A 24687-nucleotide genomic window follows, 5' to 3' on the forward strand; every position below is an offset into this window, starting at 1 on the left:
CTATTTAATAACCTTTGACCTGGTTTTAACCAATAATTTTCACCTAAAATGCAAGGAGCAAAATGACAGATCTGGATTCAGTCCTTCTCTCTGCGCGTGTCTCTGTGGGTATGCGGGCGAGGGTGGGGATAGAGGGAAGGACCAGTGAAATACTGGGAGGGCCAAAAAGTTCCTTCGGGTTTTTCCGTAATCTTACGGAAAAATACTAATACTAATTAAGGATTTCAAGATGTAGCCCCATATTTTCATTCTGCGTTAATCAGAGAAAGGCTCTTCCCTCTCGCCAGATCCCTGTTAATTATATAGCCAGTCCCGCTCACACATAAGCTGAGTTGTTTTAATGGCTTTGCTGAGATACAGTTCACATACCACACAATTCATCCATTTAAAGTGCACAATTCAGTGGCTTTGCGTATATTCGTAGATATGTGCAACCCGCGCCACAGTCAATTTTAGAACATTTTCATCACCCCATCCTCCAGCTATCACAGCCCTGCCCCCCACCTCGCCCATTCCCTTGGCAACCACTAATCTACTTCCTGTCTCTACAGATTTCCCTTTCTGAAATTGCATGTGAGTCGAACCACATAGCATGTGGTCTTCAGTGTCTGGCTTTTTCACTTAACATAATGTTTTGAAGGTGCATCCATGTTGTAGCACGAGTCAGTACTTCATTCCTTTTTATAAACTGAACATATTTATTTCAGAAATGCAACTCATGTCACACGAAGCACAAAATAGTGGCCACCCCGCCCTGTAAAAGCAGGGGAGCATTTCACAGTACCACCCAAGGGCCCACTATAGCAGCTGTGCTCCTTCCCAAAAGACCCAGATAGGAAGGAAGACCACCAGCCAGACAGCATCATGTAACAGGACACGGAGATGAGGAAGGACTAGCCGCGAGGCAGACCAAAGGGCCCAGGTGAGAGGGGAACCTCTCTCTGGTTAATAAGTAAACAGGAACTGAACTGTACACTTTTAAAAAGGTGAATTTTATGGTATGTAAATTAATAAAGCTGTTATAAAAATAAAGAGGCTGCTAACTAAGATCAAAGGGAGAGAGTCTAATCACCTATGAAGTAATCTGGCCAAACATAAAAACTGACTGAGCCTTCAGATCTGTCAATTTACAGGACATACAGAGTAGAAGGACCACGTTAAACACCACCACAGGGGACTTCCCTGGTGGTCCAGCAGTTAAGACTCTGCGCTTTCACCGCGGGGGGCGCAGGTTCAATCCCTGATCGGGGAACTAAGATCCCGCGTGCTGTGTGGCAGGCATGAATGAATGAATAAATTTTAAAAACAGCACAGGGATAGAACCAGCAAAATCCAGATGGTGGGAACTGCTATTAGACAAATGACCTCGTTTCCTCAATAAATAAAGGGGGAAGGGAGAAGTGGAAAGGTGGGTAGCCTATACACTAAAAAAAAAAAAAGACTTAAAAGACCTTTCAACCAACTGCAATGTGTAGACCTTATCTGGATCTTGACTTAAGCAAACTATAAAGCTACTGCTGACATCTGAAAACAGAAATCTGAAACTGGAGATTTGACAGGCACATGGGGGTTCGTTATTCTATTTTATTCTATTTTTGAATGTACTTAAAATCTTCTACTAATAAAAAAGATTCATCAGGAACAAGCGTTGTATGGCATACTTGAGCAAGTGCAAGCCTCCCCTAGGACCTGATGCTCAGGCAGACTGAGCATACGCTGAGTCAGGAAGCAAGGTTTTATTTTTTCCCTTTCGGAATGATCAAGACTAGAACCAGACAACAACAGCCAATCCCACAGGGGACAAAACCTAAGAGGGGTGTCCAGAGGGGAAGAGAGGAACCTAGAAGAAGCAGGCCCAGGGTGGACGCGCTCCCGCGCTATCGGCGAGCCGGAGCAACACATCCCCACACCCAGGGAAGCCCTCCTCCCGCCCTCCCCTCCCCCCGCTTCTCCGCCTCCGCAACTGCTGGGAACACACAGTTCACCTCTTTGGGCCTCCCTTGTCTATCCGTGAGATGGGGACAAGTTAGTTCCCTTTGTTTACTGTCTCTGACATTTAAAAAAAGGGGGGAAGGCCTGTTTTACAAAACACTATCTGACACGCAGAGTGCTGGGACGGCAAACCAGAAGTTCTGACCTCCCAGTGCCACTGCAGAACGGGTGGGAAGGCTTTTATTCTCCAGCCCCTTCTTCTGGCAGAGACCCAGAGAGGAAGCGCCTGCCCAAGACCCCCCTGTGGCAGAGCCGAGCCTCAAGCCCAGGTCACCTCACTTCCAGTCCAAGAACTACTCCAGAGAGGGCTGTTTCCTCAAAGGGCACTCGGCATAACTCACTTCCTGAATCAGACCACTGAGCCATCGCTCTACGGAGTAGAGAACAAAAGACCCGCTTACCTGAGCCCACTTCTTGTTTCGACTTTGCATCTGAACTGTAGCTATGGAAGCAAAAAGCTCCTCTGCAGGCAAGTCCTCGGGCAGCCGCGTTAGGAACTGAGCTATGTGAATGAAGTCCATGTGGGTCAGGATGTCCTCGAACAGCTTCAGGAGGCCCAGGGCCGTGCGGAACAGAAACTGCTCCCCGTCACGACAGAACACATCCCACACACGACAGGCCAGATCCAGGGGCAAAGATTTGCTATATAAAGTAAAGATCCTGGAAAAAAAGTTTGAGTTGTTTACATTCTGGATGGCACAAAGAAAGAGCTCTGAATTCAGACTGAATCCATTAAAATGCTCCCTGAGTTAGTCACTTTCATACTTACACTGCGGGGTGGGGGGGAGGGGAGGTGGAGAAGCCCTAAGCCTGCATTAACTCTGATGGTCAATTTAAACATTTTATAGAACAGCATTATCAGGGAGCTTCCCTGGTGGCGCAGGGGTTAAGACTCCGTGCTCCCAATACAGGGGGCCTGGGTTCAACCCCTGGTCAGGGAACTAGATCCCACATGCATGCCGCAACTAAGGAGCCCCTGAGCCACAACGAAGGGGCCCTCCTGCCACAACTAAGACCTGGCGCAACCAAATAAATAAATGAAAAACAAAAAACAGCTTTATCAGCTTTCACAGAGAATCTCAAACAGCGTACAGTTTCTGAATTAGACATCAATTACTTCTACGTACCACACATATTTACCGTGCACCTACTATGTGCTTATTACTCTGAGGTAAGTGCTAGATATAAGGTTAATAAGGCAGACAGAGCTTAGAGTCTGGTGGGGAGTAAAAACAGTACACGGAAATGTATAATTCAGGGACTTCCCTGGCCGTCCAGTGGTTAAGACTCCACGCCTCCACTGCAGGGGGCACAGGATCGACCCCTGGTCAGGGAACAAAGATCCTACGTGCCACGCAGTGTGGCCACAAAAAATACACACACACACACACACTCACACACACACAATTCAGCATACACAAGTACCCATTACTTCTGAAGAGTACCATACACTTTTCTCCCAGTAGGGGTCAGCAAAGGAACAGAGTAAATTCTTCCAAATAAATTTGACAGTGGATTACAAGAAACTGATCTTATATTTAGCAATGCAAACCATCAGGTGAAAAAAGTAAGTGAAACACAGATATGTACTCCCTTAGAAAACTGGGATGATCACAAATCAAACTACCAAACAAATACAGTCTTAGGTGAGCAAATAGGTCTAATCATCTCTACCCTGGACTTGGTCCTATGTCACAAAGCAAGGCGAGTCCAGGGTGAGATGCAGGCCAAGCTGATTCTCTGTGAATCCGCCCTCCTCCCGCAGCTGTGAGACGCAGCCCGGGTGCCATCTCCGGGTGCTTCCTGACCCCCACCCGCTCCGGGCCCCGCTCTGCCCCCGTGCTTTGACCGCGAGCTGTTTGCTCCTGTCCTCCCCACGGACACTGCCCAAGAGCAGGGACCCCACCCGCTGCATCTCCACCCGCAACACCTGGCGCAGCACCTGGCGATCTCTGCTGAGGAAGTGTGTCCACGAACTCCCAGCCGCTTCAGGACGGCACAGGTGTTAGTGGTTCTCACTGCCTTCTTCCCAGTATTAGTCCTCATCACAAGTGGGGACGTTCTCTAGCCCTCCTGGAAAATCACTTGTCCACAGGTTTCAGTATTTCCCCAGGCCTTTAACAGCAGGACTCTCACTCTCCTACAACAGATCCTACCAGAAACATTACACCGGGACCTCGCTGGTGGTCCAGCGGTAAAGAATCCTCCTTATAATGTAGAGAACGCGGGCTCGATCCCTGGTCAGGGAACTAAGATCTCGCATGCTGCGGGTCAACTAAGCCCGCGTGCGGCAACCACTGAGCCTGCACGCCTCAACAAGAGCCCGCGAGCCGCAACTAAGACCCGACAGGGCCAAAAGTAATGAATAAAGTAAATAAATAATAAACCTTAAAAAAAAAAAAAAGGAAATGTCACCCCATGCTGGCAGACCTGCTCACAGGTTTCACAGGCACGGGCTCCCTGTCTGCCGTGAGCTATCTACTCTGCCTCTCTCCCCCGGGGAAGGATGCTCTGCGGAGGAGCGTTCACACAGCGTGCTGGCTGAGACCCAGTAACCTTCAGGGCTACCCCCGTCAGTGCTTTACAAGGTTCAAGAAAGGCATAATAATCTAGATTTCAACTCAGATGATGGAAGAGGGAGACAGATGTCAGAGAAAAATCACTCCAGCTCCCGCCACCAGTGACAGAACCAGACCCTGAACCCATGCCCTGAATGTCCACAGTGGGCCACGTGACCTCAGGCAACATGCTGGGGAGGACAACCTACCTTTAAGAGGTACAACCAACCTTCAGCCTGAGGGTTTTACAGTCTCAAAAGACAGAAAACCATCTCATTACTCAGTCTAGAAAACACAGTTCAAGGGACAGCCAAGAGATCTTTGTTTCGCCTCTCAGTCTGAACATTCTCGATTCTATCTAGAAGACATTTTATTTTTAAAAAATGAAAAAGAACTGACCTAATCCATGCCAATTCATCAGTGGAAATCAAACCTTTACATCTTAAAAGCAGAGTCTTGAGCAAAAAAAGATGGGAAAATTGAGTAGCTATAGGCAAAGAGGGAGAAAAACAACAAAGAAATTTCTCAAATATAATATTCTTGAGTTCAGATTTGTGTGTGCGTCTTCATAAACTACTTCAGATATATTTTGAACTTGACAAAATTAAGCCAACATCCAAATGATGGAGAATGCCACATTCATCTGGGACACAGTAAAAGTTCTATACAAGTGTTATTTATTATTACATTTTTTAAAAATGTATACCAAAAATGATATATATTAAACACATTCGAAGTACTGTCTATGGAGTGGGGATGGGATAAAAAGGAATAACGACAGACAAACAAGAATACCCTTGCATGAAATAGTGAAACTAGTTTACCATGAACTCAGAAGTATGATTAATTTAATCCTCTTCAATTTACATTTTTTAAAAAATTCACAAGAATTTACCAATCAAGCTGTTATCAACCATTTGCTTTACTGAGTTGGCAAATACGGATTATTTGCAGGTAGCATTTGTAGTAAGTCAACGGTTCAAAGTTCAAAAAACTCACCCTGAACTTAGGATGAACTTAAGATATAAAAACCGGACTTCCACGGCGGCACAGTGGTTAAGAATCTGCCTGCCAATGCAGGGGACACGGGTTCGAGCCCTGGTCCAGGAAGATCCCACATGCCGCAGAGCAACTAAGCCCGTGTGCCACAAACTACTGAGCCTGCACTCTAGAGCCCGTGAGCCACAACTACTGAAGACCGTGTGCCTAGAGCCCGTGCTCCGCAACAAGAGAAGCTACTACAATGAGAAGCCCACGCACCACAACAGAGTACCCCTTGCTCGCCACAACTAGAGAAAGTCCACACGCAGCAACGAAGACCCAACACAGCCAAATAAATAAATAAATAAGATATAAAAACTACAGCCAAGCCCCGCCCACCCCGAAAAAAAAAAAAGGGAGCGCCACCCTTAATGCCTGTGATGCCCACCTGCTCCATCCTGCCAACCATCCTAGGCATTCCCATTACTCCATGAGGTCACTTCCGAGATCTGAGTCCTGCTGGTTCTCATCAGGTCGGTCCATCATCATAAATATTTTTCAAAGCCTGCTCTAGGCCAGTCCCTGTTCTTTTTGCTGAGGCTATACAGTAGAGAACAGAAGAGACAAGTTTCCCTGCCCTCAGGGGTGGAAAGGATATGCACAGAATGTCAGATGTTGATTTAAATAGAAGCAGGGGTGGGAGATAGGGACTGCCAGTGTGGGTGTGTAAACAGGACGGTCAAGGAGAGTGCATCGCTGAAAAGTGACACTTCTATAAAGCCCTGAAGAGGAAGCGGCAAGGCAGGAGAAAGGGTCAGGGAAGTACCCAGACAGAGAAAGTGGTGAGTTCACGAGCTCTGAGGCAGGAGTAAACCCAGCAACACCCAAAGAAGAGCAAGGAGGCCACTGGGCTGAAGCCAAAAACAGCCAAGGGGAGAACACGAGGATGCCTGTGGGGACCAGGGGCCCAGCACACAGGACCTTACAGGCTGTTTACAAGGCCTGCAGGTTTTATTCTATGAGTGGAGCATCTGACCAGGGGAGGGGCCCGTCCCCTGCGCTGAGAAGCGCCTGCAGGGGAACGCAGGCTTCACTGGGCGACCACTGAAACAATCAGGCAGGTCAGCACAGCACGGCAGCAGTGGAGGTGGCCTGAAGCAGAGAGACTGTGGACAGACTCTGCGATGGATGTGTCTCACGGGAAATGCAATGGAGGGGTCTAAGATGCAATTCAAAGGATGGAGTTCTCGTTTAAGGAGATGTGGGATCGCTGGTTTGGACAGGAAGGGCAGGAGGTGAGTTTGAGGCATGTTACGTTGGTAAGCCGGACATCCAAGCGGATAAATGAATTAATCTGGAGTTCAGAGGGCTCTGGGCTGGCGAGTTTGTGTATAGATGGTATCAGATAAAGGAAGTATTCGAGAATCAGAGAGTGAAGAATGTCAAATGCTGCTGAAAAGTCAAATAAGACTGAGAACTGATCACCAAGCACATACTTCATGCAGAAAAGTATGAACTGCGCCATACACTGTATCATTTACTATTTTTTACGTACTGAAATGGAATTATTAAGGCCTTGAATGTACTATATCTTAAATAAAGTGTGCCTTTCAAATAAAAACATTTAAAAATTTTCCCCTGGCAAATGTCTACTCGTCCACAGCTCAGCCTAGATGACCCTCTCTGGGAAGGCTGTTTCCTGGCCCCTGGGCTAGGCTGGGTCTCTCCCGTTAGATGTTCACACTGCACCTCATACATCCCTTTCATAACATTCATCGAATGGGGATGGGCCTCCCACCCCAGCTACCTTCCGTGCTCTGAGCCTCACAGGCCCTGGGAGGCCTTCCAGCAGTCAGCTGCCGGCCCCTGGGATCCAGCCCGGGCCACCTCCCGCTCGACACCAAAAGTCCAGGGTCACTGCCTCCCGGTCTTGCTCTGGACGGCCAGCCTCTGAGCAGGGAGGCTGTTCTCCTCCCCCCTCCCCTTCAAGCAGGGCTGCTCGGATGTGCTCCAGCGTCCGCAGGCTCCCTCCCTCTCCTCCCACCTCCCCTTTCACTGGAAAACCATTCATTCCCAGCAGCTTGCAAATGTTTGATTGTATTCTAAACCACATTTAGACTCAGAACCAGCTGTGAACAGGACACTGAAACAATGCTCTCCTGGTTTCCTCTCGGAAGAGTGGTTCATCAGACTGCATTCCTGCGGGTGAAGAGCCACTCAGCTCCCGTGGGGCTGAGGTGAGCCGCACCAGCCCACAGCCCACAGCCCACAGCCCAGGAACACGAGGGCTGCTGTGTGCACAGGGCCCTCCCTGCCTGCAGTCCTGCAAGTCTGCTCCCCAAGGTGGACTCTGGGCTTCACCCTGCTCCAGCCAGGATGCGTGTGGAAGAAACAGGGGCAGACGGCGAAAGCCCCACGGGCCTTCCCGGGACTGCTGGTGGTGTTCTCCCATGGAGGAAGAGAGAATTCGAGGATTTCTCCCCCAAGACGCGTTTGCTTTGCTCCCCTGGACCACTGCATATTACTGCACTGTATATGAAAGATGACAGTTTCAGGTACCGATTCAACTAATGCATAAAAATGTCTTTTTATATTGCTAAACCAATGAAGTGGCTATAGGCTCATAAAAGACAACAAACACAAATTGTCTGTATCTATTTCCCCCTTAATGTATGTAAGAGGAACAGTTTCTTCCCTGTCAAGCCTTCACAATTTCCAGAAAACATTCTTATCTGGCGATGCCTAATCTAACTGCTTGCCTGCAAACAGGGAGCACAGTCAGCGAAGGGAGATGGGGAAGGAGCCCACCACTTCCAAAGCCAGGCATGGAGGCAAAGCTCCTTCTCAGGAACCAGTGGTGGGAGAACGGACACCCACCCTGGTCTGCTTCTCAAAGGCCCTGGCTGCAGGTAAAACAGAGCCGCCAGGAAGCACATACTTCCCGGGGCTGGGCGCTGCTTTATAAGCTCCTACCTGCATTATCCAGTTTATTCCTTGAGTACAATCATCTCCATTTTACAGGTGAAGAAACCACAAATAAAGGGAGGCTGTAGGAACGCAGACTTAGCCTGAGGTAAAAGGGCAAAGGTCACCTAGCAGTCTCCCTCATGGAGAAGCCACGATCAGAGACGTGGACCTTCATGGCCTGCCATCACCGATTTCCAGCTGTGCCCACATTTTCCCATCCTGACCAGTTCCTAAGAATGAGCCTTCGTCCCCAGAGCTGGCTTAGGAAGTGGCCCTGAACCCCACTCCCAAGCCCACCATGGTGCTCCAGAAACTCAGACAAGCAGGGAAGACGCTGCTAGATAACTACCTAGCCTCCTTAGATGTTGTGAGGATTAAATAAAACAACATTAAACACCCAACGCACAGCTGCATTCATTAAAAAATTGAAGGCAGCTGTATGTGTCTCGGTTCAAACTTAATTAACAAGCCCAACCCCTGACCCAATCCTGGAAGCCATCAGCCGGATCCACCTCTGAGCCCCCAGAGCACCCTCCAACTTGAGCCCGAAGGTGTTCTCACCTTAGGTGCCAGCACCAAGCAGCAGGTAAATAATGTGACCCCTGCATTAGCACCTAGGCTTCATCTCAGCCAGGCTGCGGTGCGCTGGTGACCACAGGCTGTGCGGGCCCTTCCTGCGAGCAGCTTTCCCACCTGCGGCCTTGGAACCCTCCTCCAGCCCTCCACACGCACTGAGGGGGCCCCCGGGTGGGCCAGATGCTACTCCGGATGCCGGGAGCTCAGCGAGACAACCCCACCCTAGAGGAGCTCTCAGGCAGACCAGGAAGTTAGAAGCTAATGGGTGAGGGGCTTCCCTGGTGGCGCAGCGGTTAAGAATCCACCTGCCAATGCAGAGGACACGGGTTCGAGCCCTGGTCCGGGAAGACCCCACATGCCTCGGAGCAACTAAGCCCATGCGCCACAGCTACTGAGCCTGCGCTCTAGAGCCCGTGAGCCACAACTACTGAGCCCGTGTGCCACAACTACTGAAGCCTGCGCACCTAGAGCCTGTGCTCCGCAAGAAGAGAAGCCATCGCAATGAGAAGCCCGCGCACCGCAACAAACAGTAGCCCCCGCTCGTGGCAACTAGAGAAAGCCCATGGCAACAACGAAGACCCAATGCAGACAAAAATAAAATGAATCAATTAATTTAAAAATAAATAAATAAAAGCTAATGGTGAAATGTATGCAAGATGTGATGGAAACTAAAATCTTCCGGCGGTAATTTCACCTTGAACCTGCCTTTAAGGTAGAGACTGAGTGTAATGACAGGATCTCCAAGTATCACCAAACATCATTCAAGAAACATTAATCAGGATAGAGAAAGTTCTGCTTGACTCTTTTATTAATTCAGGATTATATATTACAAAACCTACTCACGCCTCCGAATAATTCTGCCGTTTGACAGCAGTGGGAAATGTTTTTGTAAGTTAAATGACCACATGTCAGTCCTCTGCCTGAACACTGAAAACTCTGTAGGAAGACGAGCACAGTGGGCAAGACCCTGTTGTGACCCTCCCGTCTCCGTGTGAGCAAAGAAGAGCAACAAGCACACTAAATAAGACCCCTTGTCAGGAAGGCAGCATCGGCAAGTGAATCTAAGTCTCAGCTGTGAAGTCTCTGTAGCACTGGGCAGACGGCAGCCCCCAGTCCACGTGGGGAGGCTAGCACCCGAGTGAGCCTCGGGCTGGACTCCGTGGATTTTAAACCCAGGAAGGGCCCCTCAGGAACAGATGCATTCTTGGCTCTAGGACTCTGAGCCCAGCACGGGGCCAGGCACTAGGGACACAGAGGGGACTGACAAAGCTCAGTCTGGGACTCCTCTGGTGGCGCAGTGGCTGAGAGTCCGCCTGCCAATGCAGGGGACGCGGGTTCGTGCCCCGGTCCAGGAAGATCCCACATGCCGCGGAGCGGCTAGGCCCGTGAGCCATGGCCGCTGAGCCTGCGCGTCCAGAGCCTGTGCTCCGCAATGGGAGAGGCCACAACAGTGAGAGGCCCACGTACCACAAAAAAAAAAAAAAAAAAAAAAAGCTCAGTCTGTTACCGGAGCAGCAAGAAACCAACGATGCTCTCAGTGGGTCGGCACCGTGATGGACGGAAGCGTCAACTGCTGGGGTGGAGGGGACAGAAAAGAGGATTCTGGAAGAATAACTCTTAAACTGGTCAAGACAATGTCCTATAAAGCTACGGTGTTATAATCCAGGGGGTGGAGAAACTGTCCTGGGAGTGAAGAAGGACAATTCCTAGATGGCCTCTGGTGGGCAGACGGCGGGGCAGGAGAGGAGATTTTGTCATCTAATCTGAGCACCTACACAGCTCACCCAGGACACTCAGCGGCCGAACCACAGGGGCTCCACAAGCCTCCGACACGGACAAGGAGAGTCAGCCATCTGCAGACCACACACACAGTGCAGCTCCACCAGGCATGTGCAGCTCAGGCAGGCCCTGATGTCAGGGCTGTAGACGCGGCTTTGGGAAAGTGATGTGATGTAGCAGAAGAAGCAAAAGCTCTGGAGAGAGACCGATCTGGACCGCTCACTACGGGTGTGGCACCGGGTAAGGGGCCTCAGTGGCCTCCTCTGTGCTAAGACAGACCTGCTCCAGATGCTGTGAAGGTGAAACAGAGCAATGAATGTCTCTGAAATGCCAGCGTCTAGGGCAGGTCCTGAGCAACACCTCTTTCCCTGGGCCTCCTTCCCATTGCCCACCCTGCTTCTGATCGGAGCTTTTACCAAGAGCCTGAATCACTGCAGACCATCTATAAATGTGGACTGCAAGGAATAAATCACGAATGCATTCAACTCAAATAGTTACTAAGGCCTGCGCTAGGACTGCGGATACAGGCAATGTTCTACTTGGTCCTAATTCTAGAAAGCAGTCAAGCACTTCACCAAGAATAAGCCAACAGCAGCAGAGGCCTAGGCATCAAAGCACAGCGGGCAGCATTCACGAGGCATCAGGCCCCGACCACATCACATCACCAAGGTCTCGGGAGAGGAGTCCTTGGAGCCCCTTTCATTCAGACACCCAGGGTGCTCTGCTGCACGTTCACTGCCCACGTGTCTGACGCACACTGTGCGCTCTCTCATCAGAGTGCTGATGCGTCTCTGAGCTCCGGGACCCACCTCGTGGGCTATGCTGCCTTGTAACTAAATCCCTTAGCGAGGACTCTGTGGGGAGGCGCACAGGCTCTGGAGCATGAACACCAGCGGTGCCATCCAGCTGGCCGTGCGACCTTGGGCAGGTCACTCTGCCTCTCCGGGCCTCAATTTCCTCACATGTAAAACAGAGGTGTTACAATTCACTCCGAGGGCTTGTCCTAAGGGTTAAATGAGATCACGTGAGAAGCAGTGGAGTCAATCAGTGCGAGTCCCCTTGGCCTCTGCCCCCACTGGATTACAGCCATCTTCGGCCTAGAAAAAAGACAGATAAGCACTCCCCAGGACAGCGCTCTTCACACTGCCCGTCGTGACCATCACTGATCTCTTGCACCGTGACATCATCAGAGTAGATCAGCACCAGCTCTTTTTATGAACCAAAAACAATAGGAAATTCCAGAGCGCTCTGCACATAGTAAAGGCCAAGTGCTGCTTCAAAACACCTGTCTCAGTCATATATGTATATATACATATTACATTGCTGCACACATGGCCACACACTGGGTCACAACATAAAGTTTATTTCCTTTTGCAAGTCAGGGTGAAAAAAGTTTGAAAGACACTATTCCAAGACAGTGTTTTCCAAACCTCCCTTTAACCTGGAATCCTAAGAATCTAACTTGGGGGCCTAAAACAGATAAGGTAGAAGCTGGAGACTCTGGTCCCACGTGATTCTCTCCTAACACCCTCCCCGAGGGGTCACGGGCCCCAGGCCTGGGAATCTGTGAGGCCAGGGTTCATAGTCAAATTACAGCACAGGCGCACCAACAGGGGTGCAGAGGCACAGCCTATGCAAAAGTTGACTGTTCATGGCGTAGAGAAATCATTTGTTGGTTAAATTAAGGTGGCCTTTCAGGCAGGCCCCAAACACTCCCACCCGGCACAGCCAGACAGGTGAGCCCAGCACCCCAGCAGCGGCCACTTCACGGCCTGATGTCTATACTATTCTGTAGTGACGTCAGCACTTGTGGCCTCAGCTACAAGCTCTGACCTCCAAACCCTTGTTCCCAGCAAGAATTCAGCGTAGTCAGAACAGTCTCAGGGTTTAGAACAGAAGTAATGAAACGCCAAAAGTCCCAAAGGCTCATTCCCACGGGTGCAGACAAATCAGCTTTATTTAAGGGACTGAGCCCCGTTTCAGGTGACATTCGGACTTTACCTTCTAGAAGTAAGCCTTTTGTCTCCTGAAAAAAGTGAGCAAAAAAAAAAAGTCAAACCAGCTACACGTTCCCAGCAGTTTTAGATCCACTGCGCAAATTAGTCCTGGAGCCCAAACGGGCCTTTCAGTCGAAGTACATCTTTCCTTCTGCAGAGCCCCTTCTGCAGGGCGGGGCAGGGGGATGTAGGGTGATCACCTTACAAGGCCCTGAAAGGCTAACCATCTGGGTAGACAGATGAGGAAACAGGCTCAGAGAGGCTCCACGGCCCTCGCTCAGGCCACAGTTAAGTAACGAGAGAGGCCGGGGGTCGGGCGGGACTGTGGGACCCCGGAGCTGACACTCCTCCTGCAGTGGGGCCTGAGGCACTGCTCCCTCTGTGCCCCTGGCTACCGCCAGCCTTCTCAACTGGCCCCCTGCGGGTGACATCCCAGCCTTTCCCCAGGCCACCACATCCACTGTGTGAGAAGACTTGCCGGTCTACTGCTCCACCCCGGAACTCTCTGGAAGCCTGTAAGTATACTCCGAGGTCCGACAGGTTCCCTAAAGCTGCCCTGTCGCCGCATCCGGCCCCTCTGATCTCGGCTGGTCCCTGGTCCTGCAGCACTTGCCCTGGGGCCCCAGCCCGCCCTCGCCAGCGCCCCTCCCTCACCCTCCACCCACTTCTGCGGCCTCGGCTCAGGCCCTGCTCTTCCTCCCTTCGTCTGTCCCGCCTCCAGGCTCCCCCACCTCCCCTAACCTAAAACTCACTTCCAACAGAACGCACCTCCATCCTCACCCCAAGCAAAGGCCTTCAACTGCTCCCTCTGGCACCGGTAATCCTGCCCGAGCTCCTCAGCCTGGCATCCAGGAAGCAGCAGACTCGGCCTCCCGAGCTCTCGCCTGCCATTCCCTGCCCTGCACCTCAGGCTCCCATATCGCCACGCCAACTGCTGCTGCCCTGATGCTGCTGCAGCACCGCGCGCTCACGCCACGTCTTGCTCACACTCCCGTGTTACCTTGTGTACCCTGACCCCTCGGCCTGTCTCCAGGCCTCGGTCCTCCCCTTGTTCCAGAGACGGCCTTCACCACATGCTGCGCAGCCTCGCTGTGCACGGACAGCCTCTCCCCCGAGACAGAAGCTCCGGACAGGCAGCTCCGCCTGCCTGTCTCCGATCCCAGCGGAGAGCCCGCACAGACCTGGTGCTTACTGACGCCTCGCAGAAGGAATGGGTAAACGGCACCTTGGAAGCTGAGAGTCCAAGACACCCTTCTCCCCTGGAGGGAGTTCAGGAGGACCAGTCACAGTCACAGGCAGCGCTCAAGAGAGTAACAGAGCCGAGCAGGTGACCAGCAGCACGGGGCTGAGGACACGGGGCATACCGTGCTCAGGGCGGCTGGGGAGACTGTAAGGCAGGACGCGGGGCTCAGGTGAGCCCTGAGAGAAGCTGGCAGTGAGGAATGAAAAATGGGGGCACAGAGATGAGAAAACACTCTGAAAACACATAAAAATGCAGTCTTACCAATCGATTAGGTAGATGTCTGGAGTTAAGTTGTTTTTCTTGAAATGAGCAAATAATTTCGGCAAATTTTCTTCAAAGAATACCTCAAATGCAGCAAAATAAGTCAACATCTAGGGAGATAATGTGAAATACACTAATAAACTCGTTATCAGCACACGTTTCCAATCTACCAAAAACAGTCAATATACTTACACCTTTAGAATCTAACAGTCATCTTCGTATGTAAAGTCTCACACACCTTCCTCGGCAACCCGAAACTAGGCACTACACAGGCAATTTCTAATAAGCTCACTCTCTAACCTCATATAACGTTACCAACTACATCTTATTATTTTTTCCACTTGCAGATAACTGAAACCCAGAGCAGTTACGTAGCTTGCCTAATGAGGTCACATCACCAGCGTGTGGCAAGGCAGGGCCCTGAACCCGTGCCTGTCCCGCAGGCTAGGCTGACTCCTGATGGGCTCAGTCTTTTCTAAGAACCAGGAACGAATTAACTGTCGAAAATGATCTCAAAAAACACGCCTGCCTCCCTGCTGACCCGCAGCATTTCCAGAGGGCATATAATGCTAATACTGAGGCAGGGCAACAGCGCTCTGGCTCAAAAGTGCAGCTCTTTTGAGGCACTGAGGGAGAAAACGCTGAAGGGAAAGGAAGCGGCCACAGCCTGTTTTATGAGCACATGCTTTTCAACTTCTTACAGGGTTTGCAGGGAAATGAAACACACAGAGCAGCGGTGCGGTGCTGAAACAGAAAGAACAGCTCCAAGTGGGTGGGAGCGATATGATCTGAGAGGCTGGATGCACGTGGGCAGATGGCAACTCCCGGATGCTGTCTGCACATCTTAATGAAGGCATGTACGGTAAACCAGGGGTTCCCAACTGGGGGGAATCTGCCTCCCGGAGGACATTTGGCTGTGCCTCGGGACATTTCTGGTTGCTCCATCTAGAATGGGGGGGTGCTACTGCATCTGGTGGGTAGAGGCCAAGGATGCTGCTAAACAGCCTCGATGCACAAGACAGCCTCCACCACGGCTACCCGGCCCCAAATGTCCACAGCGCTGCTGCAAAGAAACCCTGCTGGAAATGCAGGTCCCACTCAACATTATGATTCTATTATTTTTCCTTAATAATACAAGCTAAAATTTTTAAGCACAGTTTTTATCACGTGTTTCCAAAGAGGAAGCTGGGGTCTTATCTTCAAAATGAGGAGGTATTTAGATGTAAGTCATTTTATTATATATAAAGAGTTTTTTCCTGACTATGAAAGTAGTATCTGTTAAAATGCTCACTGTGGAAAACTTATGAAGTACAGAAATGAATAAAGATCATCCGTAAACACTGTTACGATTGTGGTATATTTCCTTTTATCGTTAAATATGGTAGCTGTTATGGAATACGTTCTGTTATACATGCTTTTGAGAAACTTAGCATTTTATCTTAAATATTTCTCCAATACAATTCTTTGCAATCAGTACTGCACTGGATATATTTCCAGATTTTAAGGAACCATTCTGCATTCCCTTAAATCCCCAGTTTTAAATGTTTTCATTTTTTACAATGAAAAATAATTTTAAATTTTATTGAAAAACTAAAAACAACCGTGTAATAACCACCTCCGTGCAGAGTGCCTTGCCCACACTTGAACTTTCTTAGAACCGATTCTTACGAGCAGAATTATATACCAACGCCATTTACTGCTACTGACATCTAACACCAAACTGTCTTCTAGAAGGACTCTGCCGATTTAACATTTCCCTTCACAGCCAGCATTCAGCAGCAGCTTTAAAACACTTCTTTAAAAAAAAAAATGTATGTACGGGCTAAGCAAGAAATACTCAGGAGTCCTTAAGGTGTCAGGGAGAAAAATCGCCTAGCTGATCTAAATTGTTAGATGGCTTTGGTCCTAAAGTACTGACGATAAATTAATTATCAGTGAACTATCAACAAATGATCAGCAAATCAAGACAACGTTAATTAAAAAGCTGATGATCTGTTGAACTGGTGACTCCTCGTCTGGGCTACGGGAAGCAGAAGGGGTTCCGACGCCGGCTGCTCGCGGACCAGCTATGCGCCTCGAAGGAACCCCGTCGCTCCCAAGCCTCGCTTCCTCACCGCGCCAGGAGCAGGTGGGGCCTCCCCAGGGCAAGGACTGCCAACTCCTTCCTGAACACGCCACCGCCCATGGAGACGCTGGTCTCAAACGCGTCTCCCCTCCTGCGTACCAGCCCACCGCGTGAAGCAGAGCCCCATGTGGCAGCGGGCAGCCACAGGGCCCCACTATGCGATGGGCTATTTGACAGACCCTAATGTGGGGCCTGCTCCTGAGCTTCTGCTTGGACACAAAGTGTGTACGTTTGTGCAGGAGTCTCCCTCCTCCCTCACTTAAAGAATGTATTTTCAGAAATACTTTCTGAAAGAAGGTACTAAGAAATTCACGCGTATGGTTATTGACCACGTTTTTAAAGTCCAACACAACGCCCCAAATGAGCCGCCATGTTACCTAGGGCGACTTATTCTAAGTATCTTAGTGGAGGGAGAATGCATTCTTTATCCCGCTGAAGACAATGATCAGGCAATGCTTGCTGCGTGAGGACACAGCACCCAGGACACAGCACACACAGGGGATACTTACGAGGCCGTGGTCCACTCGGAAAAACGCCATTTGACAGGGTTTATTCAAAAGATTAGAAAAAGCAATGAAGGCATCTGCAGTATCTAAGTTCAAGATCAACACGGCTGCTATAAAGGACATGCCCTGAACCTGAGAGGAGAAGAGAAAGGGGTGTTAAACGAACGGCAGCCGCCACGGTCAGAGCAGCTCTTCCATCTTATTGAAAGAGGAACCCAAGCACCCTCACGCTGGAAGGTCCCACACTGCGCCCATCCATCGCCACCCACCAGAGGCTGGACCGGCAGCCTCATGGATCCCGACCCGCCCTGACTCGGAACCAGCCGCCTGTGTGAGCTCCTTCAGTCCCACCCCTAACACGTGGGAAACCGTAGCCCCCCCCCCCACCTCTGCATTTGACACGCTGCCCTGCAGAATGTACAGCTTCCTGGTGCCGCAGAACTGTACGTCTGAGCGAACACGTCACTCTTTCTAAAGCCATGCATGCACACGTCTGCTAAGCCACAGAAACGTCAGCAGCATAGCTTTAAAAACTGTTATTGCTAAAAGCTTTCCTGATTTAACGCTGAGAAAAAAAAATCACATGCAAAAAATGAAAATCAAGCCCAGTTAAAATGTAGTCAATGCCACAGAGCGGCCATGTCAGCTCAATTTCTCTACGAGGAAACTGAGGCAAGTCATTTACCGTGAGACTTTCCATACCCAACAAAAAATGGCATTCAACCCGACATCCGCACCTACGAATGTGCCGGGCAATATTGTGACTTTCTCTCTAGAGGAGAACATTATAAAATATTGGAAAAGTTCACTTACATAACCCACATCCGGTCGGTAACAAGTGTAAGCGCCCAAAATGCTGTGCAACATGTCGTGGTACGGGCCACCCTACAGGGACCAACACACCAAAGACATGCGTCAGCCATGTTAGTGCTTGGGTGATGGATGTCGCCGCCACCAGGCGCACCTGCTGTTTCTGAGCAGACCTCGTGGCCAAGCATTATTAAGCAGCTCGGCGCGTAGCGCGTGACTGGACAACCGCTACCTACCAACCCACAGCTGACCAGGTCATCTGTAGCTCCGCCTACGAAGCTGCGCTCAGCTGGTGGGCCAGGTGTGAGCACTGCGCTAGAACAACTCCCTTAGCTTGGCTGCTGCTGTGTAACTGTATTTCCCCCACCCCACCCCCACCCCCCCCCCCCCGGCAAGCTCAGCAGGTGACCAGGTACCCAGGCTCTTCAGAGCCGGTGCGTGCCCACTGGCGCTCTGCCCCCCCACCCATGGCATGCCCCCCTCCTGACCACCCTTTCTGCCTCCTTTGCCCTAACGGCCACTGTCTGTGTTTCTTTTGTATTTTTCAGCATGGCAGGTGCAGGAGATACACTCTAATTCTTAAGTCCTAATAGCTACCTTTTTATCCTAAACATTCTCCAGCTCTTCCATCCCTCCAAGATTTCCATTTGTTCCTGTAACTTCTTCCAGAAACTTAATTTTGGAATTTCTTTTTCCTAACTGAGCACAGAGGTGCCTCGCACTGATGCTAACGTGTCTGAAGACACGGAGCTGACGGGCTCAGCCCACATCACATGCTCACTGTGCACGTCCGCCGTGTGGCTACACGAGAATGCCATGGCCCAGCCATCCCATCCTGACGTATAAAAAGAAGAGGCACTTCCGAATCACAGAGGGACAAAAGCAAACAGCAATGGGAGGGTAAAAAGACGACATCCAGGGCTAAGCGGGTAAGAGAAGGGGGAACAAGGAGGGACCCTGTGGTAGCATCAAATGTCCACCTGAGGATTAGTGTCGACTGTCACCAAGTGAAATCGAAAAAAGCAAAACCACTATACTGAACTTTCCTTAAAGCTAAATGTTCTTAACTTACAAGATTTCCCACCACCCTTCTGATTATGTCCCTCTAACTTTGGTGCTAAATGGCCATTGTTTGGTGAAAATATGGTGCCAGTAGATGGCAGTTCCTTATTTTAAATGTCCTTAACTTGTTTTGGACATTTCATAGTTTCCCCATTCCCCTTTGTTTTTTTTAATACCGCCCATTTATGAAATCCAGAACTTTGGGAACCACAGACTGAGAGAGACACGCCCGAAGGAAGCCAGAGCAAAGAGGAAAGCCAATTGTCCCCAGCCTCACCGGAAAGAGATCCCTAAAGCTCTCCTCCTCTTCTGAACACGTCTTTCAGCACCAAGTTAATCACCCGGTGACTCTCAAAGTCAGTGATACCGAATCCCCAAGAGATGTTCCATGGAAAACATTCTGGGGCCTGGGTCTGGGAAAGGCTGGACCTCGGTGCCCACAGGGTGCAAGCACCCTCTCAGACCCTGTCCCAGTTCTGTGACGGCCCTTCCTGGCTACACTCCAAGTGTGTCTCAAAGCTCTGCCCTTACACTCTCTTTCCTCCAGAGCAGGGACTGCCCTGCAGCTGGTTCCTACCTCAAATAGAGCAGCCAACAGTTAGTAAGTAGGGTCCACGGAATTGAGCTGTATCCTCTCTGTTCATTCCTTTAGCGAGGTTCCCTCTCCCAAAAGGAACTGGGGATTCCCTGAACCATAAGCTATTTGATGCTTCCATTCTGGTCCTCCTTCTGCCTGGAATGTCTTTCCCATTCTCTGGTCAGACTGTCAATTCAAACCTAGTCCAACCACAGCCCAAGAGCCACTTCCTCAGTGACAGCATGCCTGATGCCTCATCCCCGACCTCTCCCGGCTGCTGTACGTACTACCAGGAGGGTACCTGGGACACGCCACACTTTTGAAAAGCCCAGCTGTGTCTAAGCTCTACAACTCCTGGCTCACTCTAGGTGGTCGCTAACTGATCTGTTGTAATTTATTCCACTGTCCTTTACTGGCTACCTAGTATGTACAAGGCATGATGCTAGAAACAGGGGCATGACAGAATCAGATTGGGTATTCCTAAGTCATATTAAATATTTGTTGGAAAGGATCAGTTACCCTTATTTTTAAAAGTCTAAATGTATTAACAAAGGACCCTCCCTCCCAACAAAAATCCCTAGTACTTTTCAAACTTGATTACAAATACATGCAATTTGACATCTGTGAATTTTAGACAAAACATACTTAGAGCAACGAATCACTGCCACCACCTACTTGCTGGAAAATGCAGAGATTAGGGAATGTTCTGGAAATGTCCAGCTTAATTAGCTCCAGACTGGCTTCTCTGTCTGCTGCTGAAAAACCAGCATCTGTCAAAAGATCAAGAGTCATCACACCTCTCAGAGGTGAGTGTGTGGAATAACTGCGAGGCTTAGAACTTTTACAAGAATGAGACAAGGGAAGGAAGTTCCTCAGAAGCACACGGGCCTAATTACAACTTGAACCAACAGGATCAACAGTTTGCAGGATTTCTTGCTTTAAGAGTAAAAATCTCAGAGCACCATCTAATGTTAGCTCATCATCAGACACTTTCTGGAGTCTGAAATCATAATCTAATTTGAAATTACCTTTTACCAACGACTGTCAGTGGAAGTAAGGGCAAGTCAGGGAACAGACACAAATGAATTCCAGGCACAGGAAACACCAAAAGAATCATTATTTAATCCAGAACATCACTGGTATGAACGTAGAATATGTGTGGGTTACCGCAGCATAACACTCATGTGTACTATTTCTAACAAATAATTATGAATAACTTGCTTCACATTTTTTAAATTCCAATACCACACAGACAGTATTAAGAAAGAGCGGCAAAAAAGATACTAGTTAACCAACAGAAGTAATCATAACCATTCTCGTGTGTCACAGAAAATTCTAAAAGCATAACCTAGGAAATATGCAGTGTTCTTGTGTCTTTGGAAGTAGCTCTGATGCTCCTATATAAACCAACACTCAAGCAATCCCGGGTGCCAGGCTACTGTACATCACTGAGCAGTGAATAAAGGAAAAGATATCGGTCATGACCAGCCCTCCAGCATGCTAGGACACTAACAAGTCTCAGGAACTCGTATAATCTTTCTTATAAAAGTTTTCTTCTTTAACCTGTTTGCTCTAAAAACTCCCTTTTCGGGGATTCCCTGGCGGTCCAGCGGTTAAGGACTCGGCACGTTCACTGCTGTGGCCAGGGTTCCATCCCTGGTCAGGGAACTAAGATCCCACAAGCTGCTCCGCGTGGCCAAAAAACAAAAATTAAAATAATCCCCTTTCCCATGAAGCTTTTATAAATTTGCACCAACCACTACTTCAGTTAAGTAAACCTTCCTTGTCATGTACTAAATAATGATACGTGTAACTGATCAAAGGAGCCCACCGGGGTTAGCGTCATGTATACCTTCATTCTCCACTTCAGAGCCTCCCGTGCTAAAGCACCGCCACCGCTCCTTGGCTCGGGCAAGACAGATGTCAAAGAGCTCTGGAAGAAAAGCCTTTGGGTAAGTGTCACGTGCACACGTATCTCCTCAGAAACACCAGAGAAGACACTGCTGCCTCGTTCAAATATTTACAGTTCAGCTACACATCACAGGCTTATTACAGCTACTAAAACGATCCCCCCAACTTAGCCAGAAGGTACTTCTATTGTCTATAGACATCACTATATACAAAGAAATACATAAAATGCCTCCATGCCTGGTATTCACTCTGTTACACAACCCACCCATAAAGCAATATTGTTTTGATGTGTTTGTGAGTCTCTCGCCTTACTAGACTGTGAGCTCCTTGGGGTAAGACCATGAGGGTCTCTCATTCATGTCTGTATCCAGAGCAAATAGCTCTGGGATTGACACAGATCAATATAATCAATGAATATCTGACTGATGAAGAAAGGGAGAAACAAGCAGAAAGCCCAGAACAAGCAGAAAATCTGGTTTCAAATAAAGACAAGATGGAACCGCTACCCCCTGGCCCAGTCTTCCTGAACTTGCTGCCTGAAAGTGGGAGAGGGGTGCAAGCAACACAGGCAGAAGTTTCAAAAAATAAGGATTCTTGCTGGCAGAGACGTATCAAGACAGGTCTCTCACAAGACAGCTTCCAAATCTCCTCCATATTCAGAACTTATTTTTTCAATAATTCTTCTCTTTGGGTAGTTAGGCAACAGTTAAATAACTCACACTCACAAATCTCGCTTTTATACCCAGACCTCCAGGGGTATAGCCGTGCCCCACTCCTCCTGAAAGACGGAACCCACAGAGAGAGGCCTCCCAGCCCTCTGCTGGCCCACCCGTCCGGTGGGTGCCTCCCACTCCCCCCTGGCTCCCATGCCGCCCAGCCACCGGTTGCCCTGGATCACGAACGACCACTAGTCAATCACTAAGACTTTAACTGCAGCTACCCAGAGAATTTCGACCACTTTATTTTCTCCATCAATACTTCTGGAAAATAAAGCAGAGCACATCTGCCTTCCAGACAGTATGTGCTATTTTTTTAAATACAAGTTAAATTCTAGTAACACTGTTGTGTTCCAACAAGCTAAATTTTGATTAATGACCTTCTTCTAACCTTGTGAAGGATCTGATTTACAATCTACACTAGTCTGCAAGGGCAGCACAATTATGAAATATAACTTCATACTAACGTCATCACCTGGAAGGACTGCGTGCATCTTAACTCAAATGCTTATGGAACAAATCTGGAGGTGTGCTGAGCTGGAGGCTAGAGGGTCTGGGGAACTTCCGCCCACTCCCAGTTTCCAGGAGGTGGGCTTAGCTTTGCTCATTTTGGCAGGAGGTGGAGGAAAACAACTGTGTGGCCCCTGACCACTGGGAACAACTTTCCAAATGAGGTTATATGACAGTTAAAGCACAGATGCTGGCAGCCTCAGAGTAAAATGGGTCAAAGTGTCAGTTTTTGAAACACCCGCATGGTTTTACTGGCGTGAGTCTGTGGGGGGAGAGGGAGTTAGAACAGTGAACACACCTTCTTTCCAGATGAAGCTTCAAAGTACAAGGCTGACTTCCCAAAGAGTGAAGTTTAACAGTACGATTAGGTTGACCTTCAGTGAGTTTCCAACTGCACAGCCACAAAAAGAGCAAAACCCTGGGGCTTTCCAAATCGCAACACAGGCTTCAGAGTCAGCCGGTGGCTGACTTTCTCAGTAGGGAAATAAGGTCAACAGTACCTGCCCCTCAGACCGCTGCCAATGTTAACTAAGACACGAGTAAAGAACCTAATCCGATGCCAGGCCTCAGCAGCAGACTTCAAGATCATCTGTGTTGCCACGCTGGCTTGAATATGCAGCAAAACTGAGGTTAAGAAGGACCCAATAAGGTGGCACTCATTCATTCACTCATTCATTCATTCAGCAAAGACTTCCTGAGGGCCTGACTGCACAGAGAGCTGTGCTGGGCTCGGGTGACGGAAAGGAAAGCATGACAGGTGAGGCCCCAGCTTCCTGACCATCAGTTCTATGGGGGCAACTGACACTAGGCAGCTAATTATACAAGAAAGACACAATTTAAATAAAACGAGCCAATATCAAAATTTAGACAAACTTTCAAGGCATGTGACTGATTAATTAGCCATTTAGCCTGATACACCATGATGATACGGTCTATGAAGGATTTTAATTTAAATAAAATCAGTGCAGCCAACAGTGAGAACCAAAAATTAAAGACACACACACAGAGTACCCTGCATTACATCCAACTGGTGTAGAGCTGTTGATACAGTTTAGAAATTTTCAAGAACAGGGATTGAGATAAATGGTCATCCATTTCTCCAAACATCTACTTCCAGGGAAGCTGCTGAAAAACCATTTCCACAAGTTAAATGCTACACATCTTCTCACGTACAGATGTTAAGTTTGGGGCAGGTATGGATTAGCCAAAAAAATGGAACTTTGAGGAGATCACAATGAAAGGAAACCAGTCCCCATTCACCCAACCAGCTGTCATTACTCAAGACGGAGCACACTGCCGGCCAAGGCTACCATCGCACGTGGTGAGATCAACACCTGACAAAATAAAAATTACAATAACAACACGAGCCCGAGCCACACAGAGAAGATACACATCAATCTATTTTAAACTCAGGGGCCTTCAACAGGGTGAAAACTGCCACCACCAACTCCACAGCTGGGCACTGATACGAAGAAGACAAGGAAGGAGCTCTTGTCCTGAGCAGCTTAGATGGCAGACAGGGAGGAAGAGGGAAAAAGGAAGGATTACCATTTCTTCAGCACTTAATTGTAAGTCTATGAGCTCCTAGCGTCAGTTTCACCCTGGGTCACAGCCTGCAGAGTGCTAGGCAGAGAGGGGAGTGAACCAGTGAACACATTGGTGGAGGAGAAGCACATCCAAACTGTACGAGTGCGTATGGCGGGACAAACAGCCCTAAGAAAGGAGGGTACAGAGCTCGCCTCCCTCTGGTCTCAAGCTACTAGGCCCTCGAGGACCCAGTCCTAGCACAGTATGCTGTCCCCTCTAAGGTGCTGACGTATAAGATGCCTGGGGGAAAAAAAAGTCACAAAAAACCAGAAGTACCCCAGATACAGCACCTCCACAGAAAGAAACATCCTTCCCTTCCACTTTCACGTCCCCATCAAGGCTCGCTTTCTGCAGGACTCTGAGAAGAGATCCGAACATGGCTCAGCCCACTAAAGCTTTGAGCCCCATGTATGCTCCCCATGTACTCAGGGAAGGTGACAGCTATCAGGAAGAAGGTGGGCGTCCGCTCTGAACTGACACCAGATAACTGTAGCACCCAGGAGTGAGCCCCGGCTCCCCACCGGCTCCG

At 49.2% G+C, this 24687-nt stretch overlaps 1 protein-coding gene across 14 annotated transcripts in view; it reads right to left on the bottom strand.

Moving 5' to 3' along the window:
- Positions 1-24687, bottom strand: part of TBC1D14 (TBC1 domain family member 14) — a 105784-nt gene that overhangs the window by 6875 nt on the left and 74222 nt on the right. For 11 of the 14 annotated variants that reach the window (XR_016393184.1, XR_004022311.2, XM_089911469.1 and 8 more), the window contains 6 exons: positions 21287-21367; positions 20110-20204; positions 17799-17870; positions 16989-17117; positions 14355-14464; positions 2394-2652 (listed from right to left, as the gene is read on the bottom strand). Coding sequence is in view for 12 of the 14 variants with exons in the window: in XM_089911469.1 (XP_089767595.1) it covers positions 2394-2652; positions 14355-14464; positions 16989-17117; positions 17799-17870; positions 20110-20204; positions 21287-21367 (746 nt within the window). In the remaining 2 variants the exon portion in view is untranslated. Of the gene's footprint in view, positions 1-2393; positions 2653-11662; positions 11857-14354; positions 14465-16988; positions 17118-17798; positions 17871-20109; positions 20205-21286; positions 21368-24687 lie in introns of those variants that run through there. The other 3 variants (XM_089911470.1, XM_089911471.1, XM_022554948.2) reach the window with 3 other exon arrangements.

The sequence above is a fragment of the Delphinapterus leucas genome, chromosome 5 (genome assembly GCF_059928025.1).
Source record: "Delphinapterus leucas isolate spDelLeu-1000000601 "Yukka" chromosome 5, BTC_Dleu_Yukka2, whole genome shotgun sequence".
In the NCBI taxonomy this organism is placed as follows: Eukaryota; Metazoa; Chordata; class Mammalia; order Artiodactyla; family Monodontidae; genus Delphinapterus; species Delphinapterus leucas.